Source organism: Notolepis coatsorum, assembly GCF_963971535.1.
Source record: "Notolepis coatsorum genome assembly, chromosome: 1".
Taxonomy (NCBI): domain Eukaryota; kingdom Metazoa; phylum Chordata; class Actinopteri; order Aulopiformes; family Paralepididae; genus Notolepis; species Notolepis coatsorum.
The window spans coordinates 152,520,345-152,535,904 of NC_140165.1; the positions used below are offsets into that span (position 1 = coordinate 152,520,345).

At 43.7% G+C, this 15,560-nt stretch overlaps 1 protein-coding gene across 1 annotated transcript in view; it reads left to right on the forward strand.

Moving 5' to 3' along the window:
* Positions 1–15,560, forward strand: part of rnf10 (ring finger protein 10) — a 55,837-nt gene that overhangs the window by 4,721 nt on the left and 35,556 nt on the right. Inside the window, exons 2-6 of the mRNA XM_084315502.1 lie at positions 4,355–4,539; positions 4,639–4,841; positions 4,928–5,018; positions 7,289–7,473; positions 7,574–7,710. Coding sequence (XP_084171628.1) covers positions 4,355–4,539; positions 4,639–4,841; positions 4,928–5,018; positions 7,289–7,473; positions 7,574–7,710 — 801 coding nt within the window. The remainder of the gene's footprint in view (positions 1–4,354; positions 4,540–4,638; positions 4,842–4,927; positions 5,019–7,288; positions 7,474–7,573; positions 7,711–15,560) is intronic.

Below are 15,560 nucleotides of genomic sequence, written 5' to 3' on the forward strand. Positions count from 1 at the left end.
GGGGCGGGCGGGGCTAGGGAGGAGGAGCAGCGGCAGTTTGCAGGTCGTGTGTGTCTGAGACAGACAGCGAGTGAGAGCTTCGCTTGATCGGTTTCCGCTATCGGCGAATATGACTAATTATTGGAATTCACAGATTGCATATTTATACTGAGTATCGGCCGATAACGATCGGTGGCCGATCGATCGGGGCATCCCTAATAGTGAGTACAGCAGGGGGCTCAGAACACAGCCCTGGGGGGACCCGATGCTCAGGGTGATGGTGTTGGAGGTCTGACCCCCCCACCCTGACCGCCTGGGGCCTTTCACTCAAAGTCCAGTATCCAGGCGCTCAGAGTGGAGCTCAGACCCAGCTCGATCAGCTTGTCCATCAGTCTGGTGGGGACTATGGTGTTGAACGCTGAGCTGTAGTTAATGAACAACAGTCTCACATAGCCCCCCTTCTGACGGTCCAGGTGAGAGAGGGTGCTGTGCAGTACTTGGGAGACCGCATCGTCAGTGGACCTGTTTGGCCTGTATGCAAATTGCATAGGGTCCATATTACTGGGGAGGGAGGCACAAATGTGATCCTTGACCAGCCTCTCGAAACATTTCATGGCCACAGAGGTGAGTGCCACCGGTCTGTAGTCATTGAGACCTGCTGGGGAGGGTTTCTTTGGTACCGGGATAATGGTAGACATCTTGAAGCAGGCTGAATAAGGTTTTTCCTAATGAGGTGTTTGGAACTTTGGTGTTTAGGGTTAGGGAGTTTGTTCAGAATCCCCTGATGTTATAGGTGCCAAGAGTTTGGCCATATAGCTATTACGTGTAGGAGGAAGCGGAGGTGTGCAAGATGTGGCGGGGAACATGACTATGGGAAGTGTGGAGAGGGAGTGGGGCCGAGGTGCTGTGGTGGGGAGCATAGTGTAGCATTTAGGGGTTGTGAGGTGATGAAAAGGGAGGTAGTGGTTCAGAGAGTGAGAAGGGAAGATAAGATATCATATGCAGAGGCGGCTACGAGGGTAGGACAGGGAAGTCGAGATAAGGTGCAGGGGTTTAGAGAAGGGCATTCGGCAGAAAGGGTAGCACAGGAGGATAGAGAGAGGGTGTGGGAGGAGAAATTGAGTATTGTGGCCTTTGTGGCAGGAGTAGTTAGTGCTACGGCATTGGTCAAGGGCAGAACGGAGAGGATTAAGATGATTGTTATGTCGTTATTTCATGCTGACCGTTGAATGCCGACGACGCTAATTGTCGTTTTTTTTATTTTTATTAGCGATCTGAATTCATATTTCATCAACAGAGTCTCCCGTTGGTACAGCAGCCCCTCTAGGAGCTCCGATGGGAAAATACCGCCCCGCGAGTATCCGTGTAGCAACACAAGCCAATACCTTACAGGACAGGGGCCCGGGGAGGGGGGGGGGGGGGGGGGTGTGTGTGTGTGTGTGACACACAGAAGTCGGAGGAATAACGACCTGTTATTCAATAGATTAAATTAGTTTAAGAATAAAAAAATAAATACATTTTAAGAGAATCTCAAATACATTATTTTATTTAAGTGTAGGCTATAGTTAATGTTTTATTTTTTACAGTTTTTGTATTTTTCTGACATGGTAAATGGCTGCTTTTTTATATAGCGCTTTTATCCAAAGCGCTTTACAATTTGTTCCTTACATTTTACCCATTCACTCACACATTCACACAACGACGGCGGAGGCAACCATGCAAGGTGCCAACCTGCTCATCGGGAGCAGTTAGGGGTTAAGTGTCTTGCTCAAGGACACATCGACACGCTGCCCGGGAGGAGCGGGAATCGAACCGGGAACCTCCGGATTGCCAGACGACTGCTCTACCTCCCGAGCCACTGTCGCCCCTGACATGGGGGCTCAACAATAAATGACAATCAGAAATGTCAAGTTGCATGTTGTTATTCTAACCAGCTTAGTTCTGTTGCATTTCCAATTTATTTATTTAAATTGATCAGGTATCGTCACAGGGGGCGAAATTAAAGCCCGCCGCCCGCCAGGGGCGCTCAGTTTTTACCTTTGGCGCTTACCACTGAGAGCCCTGCCCGCCGTGTGGCGTGTGGACGTGTAGTTCATAACGATACTCTTATTTTGAAAATCTGTGCAGGTCTCATTTCCGGCCCAAGCGCAGCTAGAGTCATAATATCGATGGCTCCGGCAGTTAGCAGCATTCGGTTCGTATGATATTCTTATTTTGAAAAAAAACGTGGCAACGAGTCATATCCGCCCAGCCGGGCCAGCCCTCCAGCGGGATACTATTGGCTTCTGCTCGTATCAACACAGAGCGGCCCGCAGCTCTAGTGCCACTGCTAACGTTAAGCTCTCAGAATGGTAGCAGCTCGCCCGCAGCATCTAGTGCTAACGTTAAGCTCTCAGAATGGTAGCAGCTCGCCCGCAGCTCTAGTGCTAACGTTAAGCTCTCAGAATGGTAGCAGTCTGCTCTAGTCTAGATCGGACCTCCATGAGCTGCATAATACCTCCGTTCCCTCGTTAGCTAGCTCGCGTTAGCTAGCTCGCGTTAGATCGATCTGTCCCAGTAAACTAAATTGTCTTAACGTTATCTACCGGGCTAGCAGTAGCTACAGATAGCTCCTGATATCAATGTCTTATAACATTGATTGAATGCGTATTCTAGCTCAGGGCATGTTGAATGTGATTTGACAAAATAACCGTAACGTTAAAAATAGGGTCCAGCTGCATCGCCGGAGAATCCTTGCATGCTGAATGTAGGGTCTAGCTGCAGGGCCGGAGAATCCTTGCTGGAGCTGGAGGCTACTCAAGTATACACACAGACAGTGGAGCTGTTTGCAGATAGCAAGCATTTTGACTTATTGCGTGGTGGCGATGTCTCGCAGATAATACAACTACAAGTATGATTATATAATATATATAATATTTAAAAAAAAGAAATGTATATAAAATATATATATATATTTTTTTTATCAAAAAAAATTTGGCAGGTAAGAAATATGCTTGGCGGGTAGACTCTTCCCATCTACCCGCCACTGGCCGGTGAGTCAAAAAGTTAATTTCGCTCCCTGGGTATCGATAAGGGAATCGATAAAGAATCGAATCGATAAGCAGAATCGATAATGGAATCGTATAGATAAAATCCTATCAATTCCCATCCCTAGTCCCGTATGTGTATGTGTGTGTGCGCTGTTGAGGAAATAAGAGAATCGATTTCTCAGCTCGCTTCTATAGCGTGCATAAGTACACATATACTATCGATAATCTAGCGTTTATTTGAAAACGATTCATAAATAGGCCGACAAATGACAACGTGTCTAGTGTATTCGAGAATATTCCAATAAATGCTGTTTATGACGGAATCTTTCTATTTTCGAGGATATGAACCGATTATAAAAAAAAAGAAAAAAAATCCTTTTAGACAATGTTGACTGCAAACAAGTCATTGATAAGCGATGGGCAGATTAGACACATAGTGTTAAAAACATTATGTTTTAAATTATGGCTATCATTGAAGTGGATGCTGGCATCCAAGGACATAAATCAACGTTAATGGCCGGCACTGAAAGTGTTAAGAGTGGCGGTTCAACACTTGGGCATGGAGGGTCTGACATGGCAGGAAGTTGTTAGAGAATTAGAGAAGGGGATTGAAAATATCCAAGAAGTCCAGAGTCAGCCCATAGGAGGCAAGGAGTGTCTCACAGAGGGGGGCTCGGTCAGGGAGCAGCATTAGCTGCACTTCATGGTGGGGAAGGGAAAATGGACACTGTAGGTAGGGGATAAAGGATTCCAGAAGACATTCAGATGGTGGCCATCCGCCGTAAAACACCAAGAAGAAGAAGATAACTTGATTTTATAACTTGAAGAGAGTGGAGGAGGAGATGAGAGGCTTGATTTGAGAGGACAGAGAAGAGGGCTCCCCCTCTTTGGGGGGGCACTTCGAGAGATGAGATGATGTTTGGATTGTGATTGTATGACAAGAGGAGCAGAGAAGAAGGAGACAGAGACGATAGTAATGTGTTTTGAAGATGAGAAGAAGAAGAAGAGGGTAAACAATCAAAAGTTGATTTACCAGAGACCATACTATGGAGACCATACTACTAGCGTAGTATAAGAACTGAGGAGCGCAGTAATACGCCATACTGCCGGAAATTCAAAAGAAGAAGAAGAGCTCATTGTGCTTCTTGAAACAGTGCTGACCAGTACTGAACAGATAGACTAAACAACATAGATTGAAGCCTGCATTTCTAGACCAGGGTGCCTTGCCTACCGTGTTGCATGTGGGAATGTAATTTTGCAGACTAATTGATCAGTCAAGGGAACTATTTGTTGAAATAACTATCTTTAGCTGAGAACAGCCCTCATAACTGATTGTCTCTTTTCAGACGGTAAGAACAATGGCGGCTCCAAGCGCTACAGTCGCAAGCGCGAACCCACGCTTCCTAAGAGTGACAGCTTCCCAGGCCCTCGTCGCACCAATACACAGAAAAGCAAGAATTTTGACAAGAGACCCCCCCAGAGAGGTGGAGGAAGGCAGTATGACGTTATGGGTGGAGGACGACGTGAAGAGGTGAGCATTTGTAGGGTATGGCTAATTTCAGTGTAATTAAAAGACTAGGCATGAGCGATACAGAGGTCGTATAGTTACAGATCCATATCCTCTTTCCAGGTAGCAGAGACGCGCCGGGCGGAGTTTAGCCCGGCTCAGTATGCTGGACCCAAGAAGATAAGCTTGAACCACTTGCTCAACTTCACCTTTGAACCCCGCGGGGGTAGTGGTGGCGTCGGAGAAGGCCATTCCTGTTGGGGCCGCCGCAACAAGTGGGGCCACAAACACAAGCCCTTCAACAAGGAGCTTTTCCTGCAGGCTAAGTGAGCTCCCCCTCCATACAATATTTATTGATGAGTATCATATAAAATAAATGAACAGAATAAATACAATTTTCTTCCTCCTTCAGTTGCCAGTTCGTGGTGACTGATGACCAGGACTACAAGGCTCACTTCACTGACCCAGACACACTGGTTAACTGGGACTGGGTGCAGCAAGTGGTGAGTGAAATACATTTTCATTCCCTTCACTACCCCAATTTATCTAAAATGTTCACTGCTCACCATTACTGGAGATTGCCCCTGTCTTTAACACATTTTGTGTTCGTAGGTGTGTATTTGAGCTGATATCTGCTCATCTTACTCAACGCCATTCAAACTGCCATTGATGTTGTAAAGGGGGTGGGAAATACAAAATGGTTTTACTCCAGAGACTTTACGCTACACTTTACTTCAGTTGGGTGCACTTGTTAACTCCTGGGTACTCCCGGTTGCTGCGCAAATTTGAAGCTTGTAGTATAGTAATCAGTGTTGTGCTAGTTACTGAAAAATAGTAACTCAGTTACTTTACTAGTTACTTCATTTCAAAGTAACTTCGTTACTGTACTAGTTACTTACACCCAAAAGTAATGAGTTACTGTGAAAAGTAACTATTTAGTTATTTAAAAAAAAATAAAAAAAATAAATTGCTCAAGTCCCATGCCCCATATACTCAAAATCGGTTGATCAACTTGACAGTTTCCATTCACATCACCGAACTCTGCTAAGCAATGTGGTCTAGAGCGTTTCATTATATATTCCCTCCCCGCTGTATGTATATTTCTCTCCCACCCACCCACCCCCTCCTAATGTACAGTCCCCTCCCCATCATATGTATATACTCTGTCAGGATCTAGGGGTAACAGTACTGTATATTTGAATACCGCTTATGTCACAAATGTATCAGTACTAAATACCTATATGTCCCTATGCCATAAATGTCATGTATGTTGTGTATGTCATAAATGTCTATATGAATTGAAAATGGGGGACCCTGATGGAAACAAGACAAACGTCTTTCTCAGGTCTGCATCCCCTTAACAATTGTATGTATTGAGCCGTACTGTATTGTACCCATTCTGCAATCTGTTAAATAAAGTTTTCATTCATTCATTCATTCATCCATTCATTAATTCATTCATAACCATCTTGCAGCGTTGTTATCAAAGCATTGCAACGTTAGAATAGTTAGGATATCAATTGTGCATGAAAGGACTATATTTATATTGTTTGATTAGTATTATGAGATTCCCTGGCAGATTAAGTACAGTCAAAATCCGTTGATCTTGAGTTTCAGTGAACACATTGCACTCACCGTCACCAGTCTGCGGTGGTCGAGATGTAACGTTAGTCCAGTTGACTCCAGCAGCCCTTCAAACATGTTCTTTATCTCGTTTCCATGTTGTATATTAATTATCTCTCCAAGTAGTTGCTAAATGGTTTGTTAGTTCGTTATTATTACTGCGTTCTTATTATGTAGATTCATAGCGAGCGTCCTCTTGTTGTTTACTGTAGAGAGCGCCTATTTCTTTCAGAACGTCAGTGGCCAATCAGAAGTGCGAAACCAGAATGAGGCTACGGAAAGAAATAATAATAATAATAATACTTCGTTTTATATAGCGCCTTTCAGTCTACAGTAAACAAAACAAACGCAGGCGAAATAAGGACGCTCGCTATGAATCTACATAAAAAGAACGCAGTAACGAACTAACAAACCATTCAGTAACGTAAGTAGCGTTACTGAATTTCAAAAGTAATGCGTTAGAGTACTAGTTGCGGCAAAAAGTAACTTCGTTTCTGTAACGCGTTACTTTGTAACGCGTTAGTCCCAACACTGATAGTAATACAGTAACATTGGGCGGCTACGTGGCGTAGTGGGCAAGGCGCTCGCCACGAATGACGGAGACGCTGGGCTTTCCTGTTCGAGCCCAGCGCTCCACATTGCTTTCAGTTTAGCTGGTCGTTCATACTAATACACATTGGCCGTATTAGGGGGTGGGAAACTGATGGGTGGGGATCGGGCGTTGTGGACAGCGACTCCTACAGGTCGGTTGGTGCGCCTGCGCAGTAGAATCAGGAAGTGCCGGGGGCAGCGTGAGCCTCCCACACGTTACTCCTCGCCACTGAGAGATCGAGCTGCGCAGGTGAAAAGATGCGACTGCTGTTACCTCAAGTACCGGAGGGGACTTGTGCTATGTATGACTTAGTCCACATTGCAGCCGGCTTGTGGGAGGCAAGAAACAGCGTTCGTGACAGGGGAGGGTTGAATTGGATGATACGAAATTGGGATGGGAGAAAATATAGAAAATGGGAGAAAAAGTGGATAAAAAAAAAGAAGTAATACAGTAACATTAGGGAAAATAAATTGCATTGATTTTCACAAGGGTAAATTTACCTATGCTTAGCGATTTTCAAGTTTCATAATGACCCAAACCATACATGCACTCTTGTAGCGCATTTACAGCCATGAGGTGCCCTCCTGCCCCATCTGCCTCTACCCTCCGGTGGCAGCTCACATCACTAGATGTGGACACATCTTCTGCTGGCCGTGTATGCTGCACTACCTGTCTCTAGGTGACAAGAGCTGGTCCAAGTGTCCCATCTGCTACGAGGCTGTGAATACTGACGACCTGAAAAGGTAGCTTATTAAGATTGAATTTTAACTATTGCTTGAATCGGGTTTCTGTTGGCTTTCTATGGCACAAGAGTCTTTTGTGACAGTTGAGGTCTCGTTGCAGTGTGGTTGCTATGGAGACCAGGCAGTATGCAGTTGGTGACCTCATCACAATGCGCCTGATGCGGAGGGAAAAGGGAACTCTGGTTGCTATGCCAAGCTCTCACTGGGTGAAGGTGGAGGAACCGATTCGCTTTGGAGGTGAGTCATGGCAAGATGGACATGCACCGCTTATTGGTCCTGTTGCCATTATAGATCTTAGGAGACGGAACACCAGGCACACACAGGATGCCGAAGCGGTGTGAGGTCAATTCTGGAGCCAGCAGGAGCTATTTCTTTGTGCCGGTCAACAAAAGATTCTGCTCATCACATTTAGAAGCGCTCATGGCTTGTGGAGAAATAGACCAGATCACTGAAGCTGGTATGAATGGTCCTTGGGCCCTGAAATTAAACTTGGCTGTGCTTCCCAGTGCTTTAGCGTAGCGTCTGGTGATTGTGTGGAAATTAGGGGTGTAGTAGTGGTACACATATTCGTACCGAATCGTTTCGGTAAGGGACCTTCGGTTCAGTATTTGTTGTGTACCGAATTAATGCAACGTTACTTTAACCACTAATGGAACGCACGTGTGGAACTTGATTAACTCCCACATTCACCCCCTTCCCAAAATATAACTTATTTTTACGCAAAGAGCCGGATGTGGTTTGTTCAACCCACTGATAGATTACCTGTAATTTGGCATAGCCTCATAGTATGGCAAACGACAAGCCAGAGCTCGATTTTTTCACAATCTAATATACATTTTCACTAGGGGTGTAACGGTACGCAGATACATACTGTACTGCCTCAATGTGGTCCTCCGGTACAGTACGCGCTGTGCACCCAACGATTGCAACGGTATGGAACCTTTTTTTGCGGAACTTAAATCCCCCTGGCCCTAATATAACGTGCACAACTAACCGGATGTTTGTTCCTCCCACGCAGCGCGCAGCTACACTGAACGATAGCTGTAATTCAGCATAGCATATTAGCCCGTATGTCGAGTGCAATACTAACTGACCAGCCAGAGCCATGTCATTGTTCAACTTTATCGCAAACTTTATCACACATTTGAAACGGCATCACCCGAATGTGAATATCACACGGAAGAAACGGATCCTAGTGCAAACCCAGCTCCCCGCTCCAAAGCAGCATCTTGCTATTAATTCAGACCTGGCCAAAGCAATAACAAACGCCATAGGTGTTTTTATAGCAGCAGATCTGCGACCATACTCCGTTGTCGAACACTGGGTTTAAGCACATGTTAAAAGTAATATAGCCCCGCTACCTAGTTCCCTCTCGTCCGTATTTCAGCCAGCAAGTCATACCAGCTCTATAAACTAGCCCCTTTCGTGACTGTAGCAAGCCCTGCCCCTGTATTCAAGCAGGACTTGCTCATGAAAGGGGCTCTGTATAAACAAACACACACTACAGTTGTCCAAGGCATCTGCTATATAATAATCTTCAGATTTACTTTAAGTGGTATTAGTAGGTTACAGCAGTAAGCATTAGTTTGCTCAGTAAATTATGGCCAATTTGTTTTATATTGTTTAATACAGTTCAATAAATAAATAGATAAATGAAAAGCTAATTTTTTTATTCACCCCCCCCCCCCCCCCCCCCCCCCCACTGTACCGAAAATAATACCGAACCGTGACTTCAAAACCGAGGTACGTACCGAACCGTGGATTTTGTGTACCGTTACACCCCTAATTTTCACAATGAAATGTTACAACAACAAAACAAAAAATTATGGCGATTTATTAATTTGAATATAGAATATTCGTTGACAGCTCTACTTAACAGTAACTGCAGACTACACGGGCATTAAAGCGTTCCGCCTCTAGACGGATTTTCATCAATTTGATTGGGAGATCCGTCAATTTGATTCGCAGTCTGACGGAATTGGCTACCTGGTATAATATGATTTGTAGATGCATATAGATTGAAACAAAATTGAGCCAATCAGAGGCGCCAAATATCATGAAAAAGGGAATTTTTTTCTACCGGGGCCGCGCCAAGCAGTCATCACTCAGCGACTTGAGAGACAGGATTACGCTGCTCGCTCCGCGGTTGCAGCTGGAGGCTATTGGGCGAGTGACATTTGCGAGGTCTGAGAGGTCTGTCCGCCACATGGCAGGGTAACAAAATAGTCATGTAAAATAATTAAACTGCGGTGTGTTTTGGTTTTACGACAGTCGCATTTTTTTGCAGCCTCGCGCGTCAACTCTCCTTGTTTACCGACGTCACAGCCACCACATTCTTAGTAGCTGCTTGCACTGTAACGCTGCTATACTGATTAGCTAACGTTCGTTTAATAGCGTTGGTTAAATGGAAGGAGTAAGCCGGCCACTAAAAAGAAAACCCACCGCGGTGTTCTCAGACGAAAAGGATGAGCGGCACCACCCAACAAAAAGTTTCGAGAGGAATGGAAGTTTGAAGATAGCGGTGTTTCAAGAGACTGGCTAGGCTACTGGGGGCTGTAGTGGTGAGTTAACTTGTTCAGTGTTCCGCAACTACGTCAAAAAGAAAAACAGGAACAACACATTTGTCATTGTCGTGTTACTTCACAGTACAATACGTGAGTCCCCTGCTGTGGTTGTGAGTATAAGTTAGCTTAACTCGGTAGCAACATCACACAGGTGTATCTGTGTAGACCAGGGGTAGGCAACCCTAGGCACGCGTGCCTGCATAGGCACGCGGGGGCATTTTCATAGGCACAGGGGGCATCATTAATCTTTTCTTTTCTTTTTTGCTTTGAAATATTTTCTTTTTTATATTCTTTTTTTATTATTTTTTAAACATACACATAAACATAACAACATAAAATGAGATATACAAGCATTAATTAATAGTACACATCCAATGAAATCACCATTTAAATAAATGTATTATACGAGATATACATCTAATACCCTACACACATATGCTCTCGCTTGCTCCCCCACCCCCCCGGACCCCCACTTGGATAAACCATCCATTATCATTCGCTCCTACCCAGGCACTACAATTCATATGCTAGCTTTTATTCTCTCCACCACTTCTAACCACATTGCAATTTTGGATTCACTGACACCCAAAATTCTTGCTGTAGATATTTCTAGATAAATCGCATCGAGATATGTAAGAATCCAAACCTTCCGGCAAATTTTTTCCGGTTGAAACCATCGTGATGCTATCAGCTTTTTAGCCGCTGTGATACCAGATAAAACTAATCTCTTTAGCTGTATAGGGACTGCAAACTCAAAAACATCATTCAACAGCAATACAGGGGGGTGTACAGGTATATTCAGAATTAAGAAATTTGATAATTGCTGGTACACTTCTTTCCAGAATATCTTAACTGGTGGGCAATCCCAGTACATGTGCATAAATGTACCCTCATCCCCATTTTTACATAAGGAGCATCTGGAGTCTTGTTTAAGTCCCATTCTGTTCAATCTTATAGGAGTCAGGTATGTCCTATGAATATAGTTAAGATTGATTTGTTGATGGTCCGGGTTACGTGACGCAAGTCGAACGTTTGCCCAGGCTTCTTGCCAATCAAAATTTATTTCCAGGTCTGGTATATCCCTCCTCCAGACTGAGTCTAGGTGGAGGATTCCATACGAGGACGTTAGTAATTGATGATAAAAATCTGATACAAAACCTCTCGATGTCTCTTTCATAGAAGAATTTGTGGTATCTGTGGTGTTCAATTGGTATCCTTAATGGGACTCCATGAGCCTTCAAACATAACAATAACTGTGCGTAAAAATAATATGTGGAACTGGTGATTACATTTTTTATGTATTTCTTCATATCTACAAAAACCCTGTTTGTTGAAAACGTCTCCTAATGTGTGTATGCCCTGCTTTTCCCATTTAGGGTATCTTATAGGTCGTTTTCCAATCAGGAGTGCATTGTTATTGAATAGGGGAGTATGATTATGCCATTTATGTGGGTTCGAATATTTTTTTTGTGTTTCACGCCATATCCGGATCGCATGAGTAATAATGGGGCCAAATTTCAATTCGCATTGCTTAATTGATAATTTGGTGTATACTATGTCCTGCAGTCTATGTGGTGCTACTATATTTACTTCTAAATTTCTCCAGGATACTGATGCTTGGGGATCAAACCAGGTTGTCGGTGGTCTTAAAGTGTACGCCTTAAAATAGTGGTAAAAATCTGGAAATGCCATACCTCCGTCGGTTTTGTTTCTCTGTGCGGTGGATCTTTTTATACGTGGTGGTTTGTTATTCCAAATAAATTTGTATGCGGTAGAGTGTAATTTTTTCCAGTAACCATCTGGAGGGGGTAACGGTAGCATTGAGCTAATGAAGTTGATTCTAGGTAGGACATCCATCTTAACTATTGATACCCATGCCTGTACTGAGTTTTTAAGTTTTGACCACCTGTCAAAGTCGTATTTGATCTTATTTTGGATTTTTATGTAATTGTACTTCACAGTTTGGCTTATAGTAGGGAATACTTCAACTCCCAAACATCTAAAGTGTTTAACCATTGGTATTTCTTCTGGAAGGAGTATATTTTTTGCAGGGGCATTAAGTGGAAGGAAAGCCGACTTTGGCCAATTTATCCTAAATCCCGATAGATTGCCAAAGTCATCAATCAACTTGAGAAGATGAGGCATTGCGGTGTTAGGGTTTTGCATGAACTGTATTACGTTGTCCGCATATAAACAAATTTTATGTTGTGTGCCCTTGATTGCGATTGGTTCTATGGATTGGGATTGTCTTATATATTGTGCTAAAGGCTCTAATGATAAATCGAATAGTCCGGGACTAAGAGGGCAACCCTGTCTAGAAGAGCGTGATACCGGAAAGATTTCGGAGGTGATTATACCTGTTGTAATCATGGCCGATGGGTCTTGGTATAATACTTTAATCATATCAATGAATCCTTTTCCTAACCCCATCCTTTCTAATACTGCCCATAGATAAGACCATTCCAACCTATCAAAAGCTTTCATCGCATCCAGGGACAGCATCGCCTTAGGTGTGGTGTCATCCTTGCTGGCATCTAGTACGTGTAGTAATTGTCTTATATTATCCGTGATCAAGCGGCCTCTTATGAAGCCAGTCTGATCCGGATGAACTAAAGACGTCATATGCTTTTGAAGTCTGATGGCTAATGCCTTAGAGAGTACAGTTTGATATCTGTTCCGAGGAGGCTTAAGGGTCTATAACTACCGCAATCGGTGGGGTCTGTCTTTTTTAAGGAGGACTGTTGTGAGTGCAATATTGTCGTTCTTATGGAAGTTCCCCTCCTTGATTGAGTATAAAATCATATTAAGTAATAGGGGTCCAATTACGTCCCAACACGAGAGATACATTTCTGGTGGGATACCGTCTCTTCCAGGAGCCCTACCACTTTGCATTTCAGATATGGCCTCCCTGAGTTCATCTAGTGTGATGGGTGTTTCTAACTGTTTAGCGTCATCCTCTGATAGTTTAGGGAGGTTAATTTGATTAAGATGTGTGCCCATTTTGTTTTGATCGAAGGTCGTTTCTGATTTATACAAGTTGGAGTAGAACTCTTTGAATGTCTCGTTGATTTTTTTAGGGTCTGTAACAAGTCCTTGTTGTGCTTTAATTGTAGTTATATCTGCAAATTTTGCGTTGACTCTTAATCGCATAGCTAGTAGGTGACTTGGTTTAGAACCTTGAGAGTAATGCTGTTGTCTTGTGCTACGTATTTGTACTTCAGATTGTTGTTTATAAATGGCATTAATCTCTTTTTTTAACACATTAATTTGAGTTTCCAGTCGAACCGAGTAGTTGTATTGTAAGGAAGAAAATAACGTAGAGTAAAGCGTTTCCAGCCCTGCCAGTTTTGAGCAACGATTCTTGCGTATTTTGGAGGAAAAGCACCCGGTAAAATCCTTGATCAATCCCTTTACCGACATCCATAATATTCTGGGGTCCGGCACCGATTTCGCATTCTCCAGTAGGAATACTGAAAGAGCTTCTTTGAGTTGTGTAATGAATTCCTTGTTATTCAGCAATATCGAGTTAAATCGCCATCTTGGGGCTCGGGATGACAGTATACCAAATGATCCTTTTAGGAGTAAATAAGTGATCCGATAATGCATTGGGTACCATTTCCACGTCATAGTTATCAAATAGTCTCGGGGATGCAAAAACAATCTATTCTGGAAAGTGTGTTATGTCTTGTAGATCGACAAGAGTACTTCCGGGTCGTGGGGTTGAGTGATAGATCATTTACACCTGTATTCTTCGACCAATCCTTTAACGCATTAGATTCATTTTTTTGTTCGTTGGAAAAGGTGGGATAAGATTTATCCATCCCAGGATCCCAAATGGCATTAGAATCCGCACCAATTATAAATGAGTATTCAGGAAGGTCTAACATTGTTCTGGTGAGTGTAGTGTAGAAATTAGCTTCGTACAAATTGGGGGCATATACCGCTACCAACGCTATTTTCCTATTCCTGTATACAATCTTAGCTATGGTTATCCGACCATCTGCATCAGACCATACTCCCTTCAATTCAATATTCAACTTCCGTTTCACGACTATAGCAACTCCACAGGTTCTCGTTCCAAAGGAAGAGTGACTAATGTTATGGTATATGTTGTCCGCTAACGTAGCTTTGTCTTCCACTAAAATGTGCGTTTCGCTTAGAAGAGCCACGTCAACCGGTTTGTTTTTCATCAGTGTGAGCACGCTTTTACGTTTATGTTGATTATTTATTCCCCCAGTATTCCAGATCATTATATTCAAACTAGGGATGCACAATATTGCTTTTTTGACACTGATAACTTTATGCTCCTCAAGCCGATAACCGATATCGATAACCGATATTTATTGTATTATTAAAAAAAAATTAATGTATATTTTTTTTGATCAAACATTTTTTTTTTCAACATGAAACAAAACCTATCACAATACAATAATAATACATAAAAAGACTTCCCAGGACAATACCTTAACACCAACTTAAATGTGACCTAACCAGACAACAGAAACAAAAGCCAAGACAACAGTTTTGACTGATAAAGTGACTATATTTATTTTTCCAAATGAAAATTCACAATCCGTCAACAGCTTGTGGTGCATCCAACCTAAGACGCTCAAAGCTTTTTGTTCTTCTTTTTTCAAAGCGGAGCCTTGAAAAAGAGGCTTTGAGTGGACACATCACCACCTCACATCACCACCACAACAACGGGTCACCTGCGGCATCACCACCGCCACGGTGTTGGGGGCCCGCGACGACGGCGCGAGCACGCTTGTACCTATTGACGAGTCGTTTGCTAAATTAAAGAAGTTTGACAGAAGGGCAACCAGCCAGGCAGCGCCGTTATCTCACGGGACGAGTAGCTACATTAGTTAGCCAACAACCAGCCAGGCAGCGCCGTTATCTCCCGGGACGAGTAGCTACATTAGTTAGCCAGCAACCAGCCAGGCAGCGCCGTTATCTCCCGGGACGAGTAGCTACATTAGTTAGCCAGCAACCAGCCAGGCAACGCGGTTATCTCCCGGGACGAGTAGCTTCATTAGTTAGCCAGCAACCAGTCAAGCTAACGTTAGCTGGCTCCAGCAGCTTGTTGATGTCGTCGGGAGCATTTAGCCTGCTGGCTACCTAGCTCCACTTCAACCAGCATCGGGAGATCCAGCAGCTTGTCGATGTGCTAATATCCTCAGCAACCTAACGTTAGCTGGCTCCAGCAGATCGACAAGCTGCTAGAGCCAGCTAACGTTAGCTTGCTGAGGCTATTAGCACATCGACAAGCTGCTGGAGCTCCCGATGCTGGTTGAAGTGGAGCTAGGTAGCCAGCAGGCTAAATGCTCCGCGACGCTGAACTGCATGCGCCGGTCTGTCTGTCGAAGACCGAGGGAACCGCAGAAGGGCTCAAGCCGCTAGCTTTTAAGCAGTCCTTGGTGGTGCAAATTAACCTGGCTACTACGGAGCAATAAGTGACTGCGTATTCAACCAAGGGTTGCATCACATCCACGAAAGGGGCTAGCTTTGCTTAGCTCCTCGCGT